A 16,108-nucleotide genomic window follows, 5' to 3' on the forward strand; every position below is an offset into this window, starting at 1 on the left:
AACCAACACATTGTGATTCAAATTACAATTCATATTTGTTCATGTTCTCTTAGTACCAAAAAAAGGAGGCAGACGGCAGTCGTGCAATATGCAAGCATATGTGCAGCACGTGTGAAGTATGAAGAAGCAACACAAAACACATCAGCGTACAGGTGCTGCAAACGGTCAATACAGATTTGGATTAATTCCATGTAAATATAGAGTGAATATATCGAATACCTGAAAGAAAGAACTTTAGATGGCAGCCCCTCCGCAAAATAGTTTTTTTCTAAAGTAACTGTAAATATTTCCATTGGAAAATACTGTAGATCTTGCACTACTTTGTATAGTCAAACACACAAATGCATTTGTATTCAAATCACCTTACTGCTCTCTTCAGGTGCTAAGGCAGGAATTACCTGCGTCTGCGTCTCCAACACCAGTCTGGACAGGGCTCTTTGCCTGGGGCTCTGCTTTGTTTACCAGAACGTCAGAGGTGTTCTCGAGTTCTTGTACATGTGTGCTAAGGAAACAGGCGGCCTCCACCAATCAGCATTCAGCACAGGTAACAGCCAGGCCCACGGCTACACCTGGCAGGGCTATAAAGAAAGTGCAGCTCTTTGAAGTAGGCAGCAGTCGGTCCTAAGAGGGAGATTAGAAGGTACGGCGCACGCCGGGACGAGCGGGTTAAGAATGCAAAGTTCTGCTTTTTTGGTTCTACAGCACAAATTGGGTCCAATGGAAGCAACAGCCTTGAGCCGAGTGGAGAAACCAAAATCAAATGAAATGATCAGGTGGATTGTTTGTTCTTATTTTCTATAATGTTTTTGATACCAATATTTGCATCTTCATAACAAACTCAGCAATGTTTTAGTATGTTTTGAGTTCTAATTTGAGAATATCCATGGATGTATTTGTGTGTTTATATTTATGTGTGTCAATGTGTGCTTAGAGATAGATAGATAGATAGATAGATAGATAGATAGATAGATAGATAGATAGATAGATAGATAGATAGATAGATAGATAGATAGATAGATAGATAGATAGATAGATAGTGCCTTTCATATCTACCGTATATATATCTACCTAATATAAGCAGATCTACTCTGCCATACCACACCATTTTTATTCAGTTTCTCTTATACACATTTTGCATTAATTGCATGTATAGAACTTCATATTTTTCTTTGTGGTTTTTCTTATGCTTAGCCAATTACTTAATCAGCTTTTTACAAGATATTCACTTTTTGTCAGTGATATTTATATGTAGAAATATTCCATTTTTATTTATGCTTTAAAATTTCTCATCTCATCTCATTATTTTAACCAATTTTCCTAGTGAGTGTCACATTGCTATATATAATATATCTTACATAATTGCATCATACCATTTTTACAAATATATTTTAATAAATACATTATTATTATTATTATTATTTCATATGTGTAGACATAAATAAAGAGCATTTTTATGTATTCTTTGACATATTTTTAAAAAATGTACAGCATTACATTAAATATATATCAGGCCATTTTTACTAATGCATTAAAATATATTTTAAGGAATGCATTGTTTATTACTACTACTACTGTTACTATTATTATTGTTAGATTAATTGCATATATGCAGAAATAGACCATTTTTATATATCCTCTATATTTATGCTCTGTTTTTAAAACATATTTTAAAAATTCATAGTGTAACAAACAAAAAAACAGCATGCCATTTTTAATTAAGAAATGTATTGTTGATTATGATTATTATTATTATTATTATGATTATTTTCCATCTACACATCTTCCCACCACACTTATCCAGGGCAGGGCCGCTGGAGCCGATTCCAGCAATCACAGGACGTAAAGCAGAAACAATCCTTGCACAGGTCGCTAATCCATCGCTGTATTATTATTATTACTATATATTTGCAGACATACAGCATTTTTATTAATGCTCTAAATTATATTTTAAAATACTAATAAGATTAACCATCCATCCATCTTCAAACCCAATTATCCTGAGCAGGGTTGCAGGAGCCTACCCCATAAAGCACAGGGCATGAACAATCCCTGGAGAGGGCACCATTTTGCCATTCCACACTGTTTTCCAAGCCCGTTTATCCTGAGCAGGGTTGCAGAGCAGCTGGAGTCAATCCCAGCAAGCACAAGGCACAAGACAGAAACAATCACAGACACACAGACAGGCCCATTTGGTGCCACCAATCCAACTAACCTGCCTGTCTTTAACTGTAAGAGGAAACCCACGCAGACACAGGGAGAACGTGCAAATAACCACGCAAAGGAGGACTCGGGGCATGAACCCTGGTCTCCTTACTGCAAGGCAGAAGTGCTACCACCGGACCACCCACCATTATGCTTCTGCTTTAAAATGTACTTTCAGAAAATGGTCCATTGTTTAACATTACATAACATGTGCTATCACCTGCAGACCCACTTAATCCATTTCCAGGATGTGAATACCCCGGGGCACAACACAGGCAGCAACCCTGAGTGGGGTGCCAGTCCTTCACACCGGAACAGTGCAGTACATTTAAAATGACTGTGACCCGATGTATGGCGTTTTTCTAGGACCGACTTGCAACACCGACTTGCATAAGAGAATTAATGGAGCATTTTATCATCAGGCTAAAAGGAAACACATTGTACTAAAGCAACTTGAGACTTGAAGCGTGCCTTATAAAAAGTCCTGCACATTTTATCTAAGGCTGTTTTTATCCTTTCATATCCGTCTGTTAGGAACCATGCTTTGTATGAGAAAATACAAAAAAATAAATAAATAATAATATTAATAATAAAGGCACTGAAGGCTAACGCTGTTACTGTGTGATAAAAATGTCTTTAAAATTCAGGATCACACCAACACACCCAGCTGTATAAATAACACATGCATGTAGGTTTTTGTTTTGTTCTTTGTCTTTTAGACAGAATGATTAGCATGCTCTGTTTTTTTAAAGGGAGCAAATATTTACCTTACAATGGAAAGCAAAAATAAGGTGGAGAAAAATTATTATGTACTTTACACTGTAATTAATGTAGATCCACAATTATTATCATTATTAGAGCGTGTGCCTTTTCTAAACCCTTACTTTCTGACTATAGATAGATAGATAGATAGATAGATAGATAGATAGATAGATAGATAGATAGATAGATAGATAGATAGATAGACTGAAAGGCACTATATGATAGATAGATAGATAGATAGATAGATAGATAGATAGATAGATAGATAGATAGATAGATAGATAGATAGATAGATAGATAGATAGATAGATAGATAGATAGAAGTGTTGTGCATGAACTCGTTCAAAATAGCGCTTTCATCGAACAAGCTCATTTTTCTAAGAACGGTGAACTTAACGTAACGTATTTGTGTACAAGTGAAGAACTTGAACGTGAGCTCGTTCAGTTTTAGGTGACATTCTTGATGTGGTTTAGGTCCCGAATAATCGTTGTACCTTACCCTGTAATGTAGGGGTGGAGCCGAATCCGAATACGGTATTCAGAGAAGCACAAATGGTGGATTTTTACAAATATTTATTTCGTGCGAATCTGTTGCCATTTATTTGTATTTTTAAAAAATAACGTAAAATCAAATAGGCGCTGTCTGTGTCTGTCTGCTTGTCCTTAAGCCGCACCCCCCATTGACACAAGCACGCGGTGAAGCTCCGCTTTTGCTTTTAGGTAAACGTTGTACTTCACGAGGCCACTTTATGTTTTATGCAATATGTGACGTGAATTTTGACCAGCAACGTAATAAGTTAGTTCACATACACGCTGGTTCCACAACCACCATTTGTGTCACACGGTTGGAAATAGAGCGGTGATTTAAATGTGTACTTGCATCTATGTAATTTCTTTTTTGACCGGGAGGATATTAGCACATATAGTGATACGTGTTTGTTGCTGGGTATGACTCAATAAAGTGTATTTAAATAAAAAAAAAAGTCTTCATAATTATTGTATTTTATTCAAGAACACTGCAATAGCTTAATATAAGGCATCCATCCATTTTCTAACCCGATGAATCCGAACACAGGGTCACGGGGGTCTGCTGCAGCCAATCCCAGCCAACACAGGGCACAAGGCAGGAACCAATCCCGGGCAGGGTGCCAACCCACCGCAGGACTCACACACACACACACCAAGCACACACTTGGGCCAATTTAGAATCGCCAATGCACCTAACCTGCATGTCTTTGGACTGTGGGAGGAAACCGGAGTACCCAGAGGAAACCCGCACAGACACGGGGAGAACATGCAAACTCCACGTAGGGAGGACCCGGGAAGCGAACCCAGGTCTCCTAACTGCGAGGCAGCAGCGCTACCCACTGCGCCACCGTGCCGCCCAATATAAGGCATGCAAAACTGAAAAAAGTAAACTGATGGGTCATTTATTCTCACTCCTTTAAAAAACAAAAAATGAACTGAACATGAACTTGTTCAAAATTGAAACAGTGAACTATGAACGTGAATTTATTCATTTTAATCTGTGTGAACTGAACTTTGAAGTTCTACCACACTACAGAATAGATAGATAGATAGATAGATAGATAGATAGATAGATAGATAGATAGATAGATATGAAAGGCACTATATAATAGATAGATAGATAGATAGATAGATAGATAGATAGATAGATAGATAGATAGATAGATAGATAGATAGTCACCAGCCTGTGCTCTGACTGGAAAAGTAAAAGAAGTGACCCAAGTTTATCTCAAATGTCGTAGGGCGTTAGCCTACTAGAAGCTACATAGGAAAGGCACTATATGATAGCTAGATAAGCATGTGTTGCATCCGGGGAGGCCACATACGTCCCACGGGAGGGAGGTGATCCAGTAGCCTGACTAATCGCACGAGTCAAGTGTTACTAATCCATCAATGACAGCAGCGCGCTGTGTGAGTAGCTAGTGAGGCATTCTGCTCCAGGGTGTGTTGTCGAACATTTTGCTCCAGTCCCATCCTCTTACTTTCAGCACTCTGCATTCTCTCCCCTGTAATATTAGCAGGTCTTGCAGCGCTGATCGTGACTCAACATGCAGTGCCTAACGTCAGTATAAGGAGGGCATTGTTCCTCCTTCACCTACAACAAACAGGCACACAGCAGATAGGGACCTGTGAGAGATAAGCGACAGGATTATTCCTGCTTTCCTTTGCAAAACAGTTCCGCGGGTTTATGTAAATCATCGGAAGACTTTTCTCGGGCTAATAATGCAGTTTGCATTCCGAACGGAGTTTCTTTTACCACTGTAAGCTTAGACATGCTTGTGGGTTTCCAAAGGCTGACCACCACCATCACACTAATAAGCCTAAGCCCACATTCCCACCATTCCCTCACAGATGCTGTCTGTCTGCCGCTGCTCCCTCATCTCTGCCTCTACCAGTCACCCAAATTCCTTGTCTCCATGCCAAATCTGTACAACACTCTTGTTAAAGACTATGAAATGTTCTGCCCTAACAAGTTTTTATTTTTTTCCCCCCTGTTTAGCAGATCTGGAAACTGGAGGTCTCGGTTAAGCAGCTTTCTGCAGTCTCCCAATTCTTTTTACAAGCCCAGCAGAGCCGGCAGCAGACCCAAAGCCTCTCACAGGTAAGGTGCCTTTAGCACTTCTTTTACTTGGCTCTGGCCATACGTCATGCTCATATTACTCACTTTCCTGACTAATCTTGCATGGCACAGCCCAAGGAGCGGGTGGGAGAGCGGGAGAGCTGAATAGATGGCTCTGTTTGGGGTCCATCTAGTTGTTAAAGGGAGTTCCTGTGCTCCATTCTGCCCAGTCAACTTTGATCTGGTATCTGGTAAAGTTCAGTCAAAGAATCAGGAACTGCGCCAGTTCTACCATCCTGATCCTGGCAGCCTCCCAGGTAAATAATTTAAGATATACTCTTTCTTTTTTTGAAGTCCATTCAACATAGGTATCTGCCACAATCCTTCTAGTTCAGAGTCACAGGGAGATGAAGCCAATCCGAGCAGCATTCAGGCACAAGGCAGCAAGCAGGGCTCACTCACGGACCCTCAAATCACATGAAATTGGATATGGCTATCAGCGTAACACGTACGTCAGTGGAAAACCAACAATTTCATGCACAGACAGGAAAATCGAGCAAACTGGATATTTGATTACAAATACACAAAACCCCAGACGTAACTCACGTTTTAAAGTATATTCTGGGTCTTGCGTCATTCTTTCCCCTTTTTTTCATTTTTACTTCCCTTCTAATACTAAACTTCGTCGTCAGTCATACTTAGATCATTTAATGCAAGGCAGGCATACCCACTGCACTGGGTACAAAGCACGAAAGAACCCTGAAGAGTGCGCCAACTTGATGCATGGCTTTCATTTTAAGGCCTGTATTATAACAAATCTCTGGACATGCGCACTGTGCAGTGACGTCATCGTGCCCTTGGTAACCATGCAGAAGATCCACAGAATGGCCCCACGTCAAACCAACTGACCTCCAGAGTCGCAAAGCGTCGGATTTAGCTACACAGGTAGTTACTAACAGGGCCAGAGTGCGATCCATCGGGTGTGTGCCTGTTATGATGTTAGTGAGGGTCTGGTGTGAGTTTTGGATTTGCACCCCATCCAAGTGAGGTCCCTGCCTTACTTTCAATGCTGCGGGGGAAGGCTTCATCTCCCCATCACTTCATACTGGACTGGATGATGGAGATGCAAGGTTTCTAAATGTTATCATTTTTTATGTGCATTGTGGCAGCGTATTGGCATGGGTCATACCCTACCTGGGCTGCCCGCTACAAGTTAACGGATTCCAATTTCCTCCCAATTCGTCTTTTACCTTGGCTGGCTTGTCATGTAGAAGCAAATCCTGACAACAGCCTGACATTATGGGCTGTTACAGCAAACTTAGCAGATGCATTTACTTAAGGCGACTAACACCATCGGGAATCATAATAATGGTTTACAGATAATTTGGAGCAAAGGCAGCTTAACAAGAGCAGGATTACAAATTAATTCAACAACCTGTATCTTAATGGATGCCTCACTCATCCACTGCGCCACACTGACATTCCTTGCCAGCCTGGTACCTGCTTTGCACCTGTGGCTCAGACTTCCTGAAATCTGAAGCAAGAACGAGCCGATACAGAAAATGAATGGAACACCAAATAGAAGTTATGGGGCACTGAGGGGAATATAAGAAGGCCAGGACTTGTTTGAATTTGTTTAAATTACATTTCTAAAAGTGATTCACAGCATGAAAGCTTAGTAATAAAATATTATACATATACTAGCCGTGTAAGGCCGTGCTGTAAAACAACCAGGCTCCTAGAAACTATTGAAATCGTCAGACAGAGGCAGAGTCGGCGGTTTCGTTTTGCAGACGTGCTAGTCCCCCTTTACTGTCAGCGGCTAAGCGAGTTTCTTTCTCCTTGGATGTTTTGTTTTGCTGATGTGCTCGTCTCGCTTGTGTATTAGCGGCTGAGCGAGTTTGTCTTTTTTTGGTGGTTTCACTTTGGCGATGGAGTCTCTTTCTTTCACCTTTGTACTGTAGCCTCGTACTTCTTTCTTCTTCTGACTCGTTAACTTGGGGCCGCCTTGCCAGCTCATGCTATATAAGATTACCTGTTATATATAAATGTGTAGAGCGATCTATCTATCTATCTATCTATCTATCTATCTATCTATCTATCTATCTATCTATCTATCTATCTATCTATCTATCTATCTATCATATAGTGCCTTTTACATCTATCTATCTATCTATCTATCTATCTATCTATCTATCTATCTATCTATCTATCTATCTATCTATCTATCTATCTATCTATCATATAGTGCCTTTTACATCTATCTATCTATCTATCTATCTATCTATCTATCTATCTATCTATCTATCTATCTATCATATAGTGCCTTTTACATCTATCTATCTATCTATCTATCTATCTATCATATAGTGCCTTTTACATCTATCTATCTATCTATCTATCTATCTATCTATCTATCTATCTATCTATCTATCTATCTATCTATCTATCTATCTATCTATCTATCTATAAAATAATTATAATAATAATTCTTCACATTTATATTGCATTTTTCTCACTATTCAAAGCATTTTACACAGTTAGTGGGGAGCTACTTCAGCCACCTCTAATGTGCAGTAGCACCCACATGGATGATGTGACGGCCGCCATTTTTGCGCCAGTATGCCCACCATACATTAGCTATTCGGTGGTGAAGTGGTGAGAGAGATAGCCAATTAGAGACAGGGGATAATTAGGGGGCCAGAATGATCCTGCCCACATTTCTTGCTTCTAACATATCACCTTCAAGAACTGCCTGTTCACTTACTACCTAACACATCCAACCCCTTGAAAGGTGCCATTGTAATGAGATCATCAATGTCATTCACTTCACCTGTCAGTAAAGCACTTTACCTAGTGAGTGGGCAGCCACAATGTGCAGCATCCTCCTGGATGATGTGATGGCAGCCCCTGTTGTGCCAGTATGCTCACCAAACATAATTTATTAAATGGTGAAGGGGTGAGAGAGATAATTAATTGAACTGGGACTATCAAATAACCTTCTATCTATCTATCTATCTATCTATCTATCTATCTATCTATCTATCTATCTATCTATCTATCTATCTATCTATCTATCTGCCCCTTTAAGTATAACAGCTGCCCCACAGCCCCATCCTGGATAAGCAGGTTAATGAAGTGGATGAATGTTTTACTGATGCTCTTAATGTACGTTTTTGTTTGTTCAAAATTAAAATGAATTTCGATTTATTTACAGGCCTACAACTGAGGAATTAAACAAGTGGTCTCAGTCTTTTGAAAGCCTGATACAAAATAAATGTAAGTTGCATTTGTGTTTCCTCAACTGTACATTTTCTTATTGCAGGTGGCTGGTGGGGTCGGGTGGGCAAATTGGCTTCAGGCTTTTGATTCATCCCAGTTGCTTCTTTAGGACAGTCGCCCATACTCCCATGTGGCCTTAAAGTGGAGAAGGACAAACAAACTGTAGTTGCCTTTACTTCACTATTGGCACGTAGACTTATCTTGCTCAACTGGAAGAATCCTAACTCACCTCTGCTAAGTCAGTGGGTAACTGATGTTTTATACTATTTGAAATTGGAAAAAATCAAATTCTCACTTAGAGGATCTGTTCAAAACTTTTTAAAAACCTGGCACATTCTAATCAATAACATTTTAGAATAAGAATTTATATTGGGTTTTAAAAACTCCTTTCTCTCTCTCTTTACTACTCTTATCAGTTTTGCTCTGGCTGTTGACCTTCCTCTCTTTCTCATGGGTGGGGATTGATTTGATTTGATTTTAGTTTTGTTAAGTTTGACTTGATTGTATGGCATGTTATGTGCTTTTAATAAGTTCAATAAAAAAAAATAAAAAAAGAAGAAGAGTCACCCATAAGAGAACTTGTTTCATTTTGCAGTGTGTACGTGTTTTTGTTTTGCTATGTCAGGTCGTTTCTATTTTGTCGATTTTTCTTAGTGAGTCAGAGGCACTGCAGTGACTGCTGGTCATGTCGTCTGGTGCCCCCCATTGGCTCAGGCTATGTTCACGCAGTTATGTTTTCATTTACAAAGTGTTTTCAAATTGAAACGACCTCCGTCCACACCAGTGTATTCACATCGGTTACACAAGTATCTCTGCCCACACTAGAGCAACCGAAATCACATGTGATGTAGATATTCACCCACACTTGCCATGCACAAGGTGGTGGAAAAATCCTTGAAGGTTATTGATTGTAACATCACACTGCCATGAAATTTAGACTGTAGCAACCAGTAAATTATTTACATTTTGCATACATATGCAGAATTCATGTTGTAAAAAACGTAATTTCAATGCAAACATATAAGCGACACACCAAGTGCCATGGAAAGCAACTCCTCTGCGTCTGCTATGTTGGAATGCATTTTTCAATCATGAAGGCTCATCAGCCAGTCAGTGGCGTAGCTCGAGTTCATGCCGCTTGGGGCATTGCGTTGCTTCTGCCACCCCCCAACATATCTGAATATGTTAACTTATTTAAATAGAAAATTAAAATGACGTATAGGGAAAAATTAAGATATATTTTGCATAGATTTAATCATATATAGAGAAACAGCAATAATTTTTCACATATTATTATTTATAAGCCTCAACTAGACAAGAATGTAGTATAGACGCACTGATAAGCCGTGTCCTAATTATTAGTTTATTATAATTACGTTGCGAAAACCAAAACCAGTGTAGTGTACAAGTGATAGGTGGGGATGTTTTCTGCGCAGAGCAAGAACGTATTTGGATTGATAACGAAACACAATTATAAATTAGTTGTTTATCTTCCTAGAAATTATTATCGGTTTAATGTTTGTTTATTTTTGTTATTGCCTCAACTGCTGTGTCTGATGCCGTCACACAAGGACAGTCTGAAAATAATTTTTGAAGCATTTGTGGATAAAAATCAGAGAATTTTACTGTTTTCATTCATGAGTGATATTTTTCCAAACCCTGCTGCTTACACATGAATTGTATTGAGCCTTTTAGCCAATAATGCTGCCCCCAGAAATGTGCCACCCGGGGCAGCTATCGCCACTGCAGTCAGGGAATGAAATGTGGTAATGAGCAGGATCCAATCAGGGAAGGGCTACATAATAAGCACAAACAAATCAGAGTGCATTTTCAGAGCTCTCCATTTTCACCCATCACACTGAAGCGCTAAGCTGACGTTTTTAGGAGTACTCAGCATTTTCAAAAATCTCCATTTTCTTGTGTTGAAAACACCAGGGTTGTGTGGACAAAAGACGAACATGGAGACATAAAAGCCTGTGTTGTTAAGCTAAAATATAGTAGTGTGGATGGGGCCTCAGACAAACGGGTCTGCGACTCGTAAGTTGTAGCGGGGGTCTCGTGCGTGTGTGTGAGCTGACAACCAACAAGTACTCCGAAGAATAAGGAACACGGGTGTTTCGGACCTGGCAAACAGAAGAGCTGCTCATCTGTCTCATGTCTCTTGTGTTATGTACCACAACAGAATGAAACAAAAGGAAATGAAAGGGTCAAGAATGCGTTACTGAACTCGTCGTACCTGTAAACCTTTGGTATGGCTCTGCTCCTGTCAGGCAGCATGTTGTTGCCTTGCAAACCTCATCACAATGTCAAACTGAGCTGGACAAACGTCACAATGTTATCAATTTGTCATCCCCTATGATTTCTAGTCACATGATCTGACATCCTCAGGGAACAAGAACAAAAACTCACTTATCAGGTTTGACATCCCCTTCGACTAGAAGCCATGTAATGTGACACTGGCATAAATAAGCAACTGGAATGCAGCCACTGTGGACCTCTAGGATGAGACCAGAGGACTCATGATATATGGTATAATAAGCAGTATGTCTGGTTCTTTGTGAAGTCCCTCCTGAAAGTGTGCTACGTATATGGAGAACTGACTTAGTATAAGTGGTGGCACAGTAGTTCAACTTACTGCTTCATACCATCAAACTCCTGGGTTTGAATTCCCACCGGTGGGTTTTACATGTTGTCCCTGTGTTCATGTTCTGCTGCACACATCTCATAATGGGTGACTCTAAACTGGCTTAGTATGAGTGCATGAAGGAGAACTCCATGACTGGCACTTCATCTACAATTTGCTCCTTTGTTTGCACCCACTGTGGCCAAGACACGCATCACCTCCCCACATCCTTGAACTGAATAAGAATGGAGGACTGAACGTTATATAATGACATTCTATCACTCAAGTAAAATACCAAGCACGGTAATATCGCAATAGAATCGAGAATTCATTTGAAGGAATAATTACGTGTATCCTTCATACGTGTTACACAACGTGTTGCATTGTTTGCCCTGAAAAACGAGAAGCCCTTTAACGCATAATGATGCATTGTTTGTCTTATTTTTTATTTTAGTTGGCCAGGCTATGTTCCGAGCTTTCCTGAAATCTGAATACAGTGAAGAGAACATTGACTTCTGGCTCGCCTGCGAGGAATTCAAGCAACTGAAATCTACGACAAAGCGCGTCAGAAAAGCCAGAGTCATTTATGAAAAATTCGTTTACGAAGAAGCTCCCAAGCAGGTTGGTGTCCATTTTATTTATCTGAACATTCATTTGGGTCATTGGCAGCATCTGCTAAAACCCCCCTTGAGTCAAAAACAAACAAAATAAATAAATCTGTAAAGTGTTTGGAAATCCCACCGCTGGATGAAGTTACTGTGCTGCAATCTAAACAATGTGAAAACAATATATGACGTAGCTGAACATCCTACACACCATTAAGGTTTAACTGAAGGTGCTAATAACTAGGAACTACCTATAGGAATTAACTGACAATCAGGACTTACCCTTTCCATATTAGAAAATAAATGAACTTTTCTGAACAAAATATATATTAGCAAAATGCCAAAATCTAGGTGTGCAAAGTTTGCAGAGACTTAACGCAAGAAAGCAAAAAAAAAAACTGTAACTGCTGCCAAAGGGGCTTTAACAAAATCCTGAATTAAGGATCCAAATACTTCCATGAATGAGAGATTTCCGATTTTGATAAATAAATTTGTAAACCTTTCTGAAAACATAATTTTCACTTTGTCATTATGGGTGATCGAGTGTAGATGGATGGGCAGTAATGGCAAACTGGTCCGTTTAAAATTAAATCCACGACACAGTGATGTGTGCAGAAAGTTGACTTTCTCAGTCTGCTATGCAGTCCCCTTTTTAGGCCATGTTTGCCCTTTTTAAGACAATATCATGAAGTAATACAGTAATTGCATATTTTCAGCTCTTCCTTTTATTTAATGGCTCTCTCTTTCTTTCTTTCTTTCTTTCTTTCTTTCTTTCTTTCTTTCTTTCTTTCTTTCTTTCTTTCTTTCTTTCTTTCAATCTTTTAGATCAACTTAGAATTCATGACAAGGGAAGGAATTAAGCAAACTCTGTTCAACCCTCCGGCCTCCTGCTTTACTGCGGCCCAGAAGCGAGTGTACAGCCTGATGGAGAACAACGCCTACCCGCGCTTCCTTCAGTCCGCCGCCTTTGAGGAGCTAAGCCACAGGGCCCAGCAGGACGGCAACTTTGAGAGATCGTGAGTCGCTCGCCGGCGGGAAGAGTCTGGCAGGACTGAAAGGTCAGCCGGGAAAGGCGTGAACGCTTCTTCTCTTCAATTGCAGCAAATGAACAGGAATGCCTAAGGCATGAGAGATGGGAATGTGATAACGGTTGCCACATTTGCTCCATCAGTTGGAGGAGGAGGAATTTTTTTTGGACTTTTAGGTGTTGGGTGCCTCTTCTATTGAGTGTGCAGGTTGCTGAATGAGGACTCAAAAGCAGCCATGTGGCACACTGTCCGCTACGCCGAGGTGAGCTTAGGCCGTGATAAATGCTTGTAAAGATCTGAAAGATGGCGTCCTGAGTGGATGCCTCTGAAAAAACTGAAGTGCCACCTTTATCATTGTACACTGGTCATCATGACCGTTACGACTGTTACACGAACGGAAACTCTTGATAGTTCAGAAATGAAAGGTGCTCTATTTATATATCGTTCTTTCATGAATGTATTCAGCAATGTTATAAAAACGAGGTCAGCAGCCATCCTGAAACTGTTCACATCAAAACAGAGATGCATCAGTGGCACCGCCATCACTACACAGCAATAGTGAAGGGCAGAGGAGTCCACTGATGGGCAAGCATCACTGAAGCTTCATGGTGAAAGCACAAGACACACACAGCAGCATCTCTTCAAGCTCTCCAAGCTTTGTACACCTGGACTTGGGCAGCCAAGCAGATCTTCTCGAGCTCCATTAGACTTATTGAGAAGTGTATGTAAACTGCCACCTTCAGTTCAGTGGAAGTGCAGGAATCGGAAAACTGAGGAAGTGCTGGGACTCGTTGGCATTACCATAGGTCCAAATGAAGGAAATATATTTTTATAAAATTGTGTATTTATTCGTTTCTTTAATGTGTAAGAGCAGCAATGCTGCAATATGGTCAACACTAGTTTTGTAAATATGCTCTCGATTCAGTTGTACATTTGGACATGTAGATGTGTAAATGTTGAATATGTACATTAAAAGAAGACATTTTAAAAGAGCTTTGTGGTGCTTCTGGGGATTGAGTCGAATATGGCTTTCCTCTTGGGCCGCCTTTCAGGCCACACATCAGGTGTGAAGGACAGTGAAACGTTCAAATGGACTGCCGTCATATCACAGTACGTGCGCTCCTCTGCTCTTTGTCGAGCGTACGCTAAGATTAAACTGAGTCTGTCTGTCCTGATGACTGCTGTGCAAAGGGGACTCAGGCCTGATAGACAGATGTTTGCCCCATATGGCTTTTAACAGATTCTCAATAAATAAGTAAAATATGAAGGAGTCCCACCGAATTTCTTGACACACTTCTACTGATTAATTCATTGTCTGACATTCTTCAGTATTGGTGTGTCAGGGAAAGGATGGGCAGTATTGTTCATAGTGACAATCGGTTTGTCTTTATCCGTCCATCCGTCCATTTTCCAACCCGCTGAATCCGAACACAGGGTCACGGGGGTCTGCTGGAGCCAATCCCAGCCAACACAGGGCACAAGACAGGAAACCAATCCTGAGCAGGGTGCCAACCCACCGTAGGTTTGTCTTCATTCTGTCCTCCATTACTACCTCCATGGGGTCCTAATCCTGCCTTCTTAATCAGCTTGTAATTCGGTGGTCCTCTCTTGAAGTGATGTTACCAGCCCAGCATACCACAGTGTAGAACAATCACACTGGCCATCACAGAGTTGTAGAAGATGTGAAGGATGTCAATACCAACATTAAAGGAACAGAGCCTCCTAAGGAAATCATCTGACTTGGCAGTGCCAGTCCCACTCAGGCATTATGTAGGCATATTGCTGTTGGTATGAAAGGACCCCCTGTAGTGTTTCTTGACAACCTTCTGTTGAATGATAACACTGAAAGTCTTAAGTGTTAGTGTGTCTGAGAAAGAATGTGCAGCATTGTTCATAATGACACTCAGATATGTTTTCATTCTCTCCTTCGCTACGACCTCCAGGGGGTCCAAAGTATGTCCTACAACTGAGCCTGACCTTTTTATTACCTTGTTTATTCGGTGGGCCTCTCCTGAAGTGATGTTAACAGCCCAGCACACCACAGCATGGAAGATCACACTGGCCATCACAGAGTTGTAGAAGATGTAGAGGACATCATTTTTCATAATAAAGGAGCACAGTCTGCTCTGTCTTTTCTTATATGGTTCCTCTGTTTTACTACACATGTTCAGCCTGTCAAGTACTTGTAGGAGTGCACCATCTACTCATCTACTCCCAAAACGGTGACGGGAGGCTCTTTGGTGCGGTGAAAGTCTAAGCAGTTCCCTGGTTTTGCTGATCTTAACTTACAGATAATTCTTTCTAAAATACGAAACAAAGTTCTCCACCTGACTTCCGTTTCATCTCCCTTATCGATACACCCCCTTGATGTAGAGTTATCATCAGTTTCATCAAGTGTTACAGATGTAATGCTAATCCACCTGCATGCCGCTGAGAAGATGCTGGGGATGTTCTGCCAGTCCATAGTGGCCAGCGTGTTGTGGTCTGCAGACACCTGAATAAACTGATCATGCAGGCCAGCTGTATTACTGGGCTGCCCCTGGACTCACCAGAGGCCGAGACAAAAGCAGAGGCCATCACCCTTTAATGATGCCCATCCTTCCCATGATGCATTGCCCTGGATTACCTTTAGCCACTGATTCATTCTGCCACACAGTGCAAAGAGATACTGTTGGGGTTTCTGTTTGCCCGTAACAATCAGACAATTGATAATAATAGTGTTATGACATTTTTATTAATTTGTCTGTACAGTTCTGAAATTTACACCCAAGGAACTGTTTCATCTTTGCATCTTCTCTTCTGCATTAAGTTTAATTTCCTACTAGCCCCAGTTACCTGTTAAATATAAAGTTAAAAATATTTGATACCTCTTGCTATATGTGTACCCTCAGTGTTACTGCTGAGCCTTTTCTCAGCATCCTCGTGTGTTTAAACCTCTCTTGCCTGCTGGTCCCTCTCTCGATCACATTCCCTTTAAAACCTTCTTCTCAGACACCATCATTTTGAAGTACCTCGCTTG

At 40.6% G+C, this 16,108-nt stretch overlaps 1 protein-coding gene across 2 annotated transcripts; it reads left to right on the forward strand.

Annotated features, from left to right (window-relative positions):
* Positions 1-595: 595 nt before the first annotated feature.
* On the forward strand, positions 596-14,081 carry LOC114658904 (regulator of G-protein signaling 2-like). 2 transcript variants are annotated; one of them, XM_028811015.2, is made up of 5 exons: positions 596-773; positions 5,492-5,593; positions 8,769-8,830; positions 11,911-12,077; positions 12,887-14,081. In XM_028811015.2, exons 1-5 carry the CDS (start codon positions 673-675, stop codon positions 13,079-13,081), a joined length of 627 nt encoding a protein of 208 aa, XP_028666848.1. In that variant the 5' UTR covers positions 596-672; the 3' UTR covers positions 13,082-14,081. The 2 variants fall into 2 exon arrangements, with proteins under 2 accessions (XP_028666848.1, XP_028666849.1); XM_028811016.2 differs by having other exon boundaries at positions 5,495-5,593.
* The last annotated feature ends 2,027 nt before the right edge of the window (positions 14,082-16,108 follow it).

This window comes from Erpetoichthys calabaricus, chromosome 10 (genome assembly GCF_900747795.2).
Source record: "Erpetoichthys calabaricus chromosome 10, fErpCal1.3, whole genome shotgun sequence".
In the NCBI taxonomy this organism is placed as follows: Eukaryota; Metazoa; Chordata; class Cladistia; order Polypteriformes; family Polypteridae; genus Erpetoichthys; species Erpetoichthys calabaricus.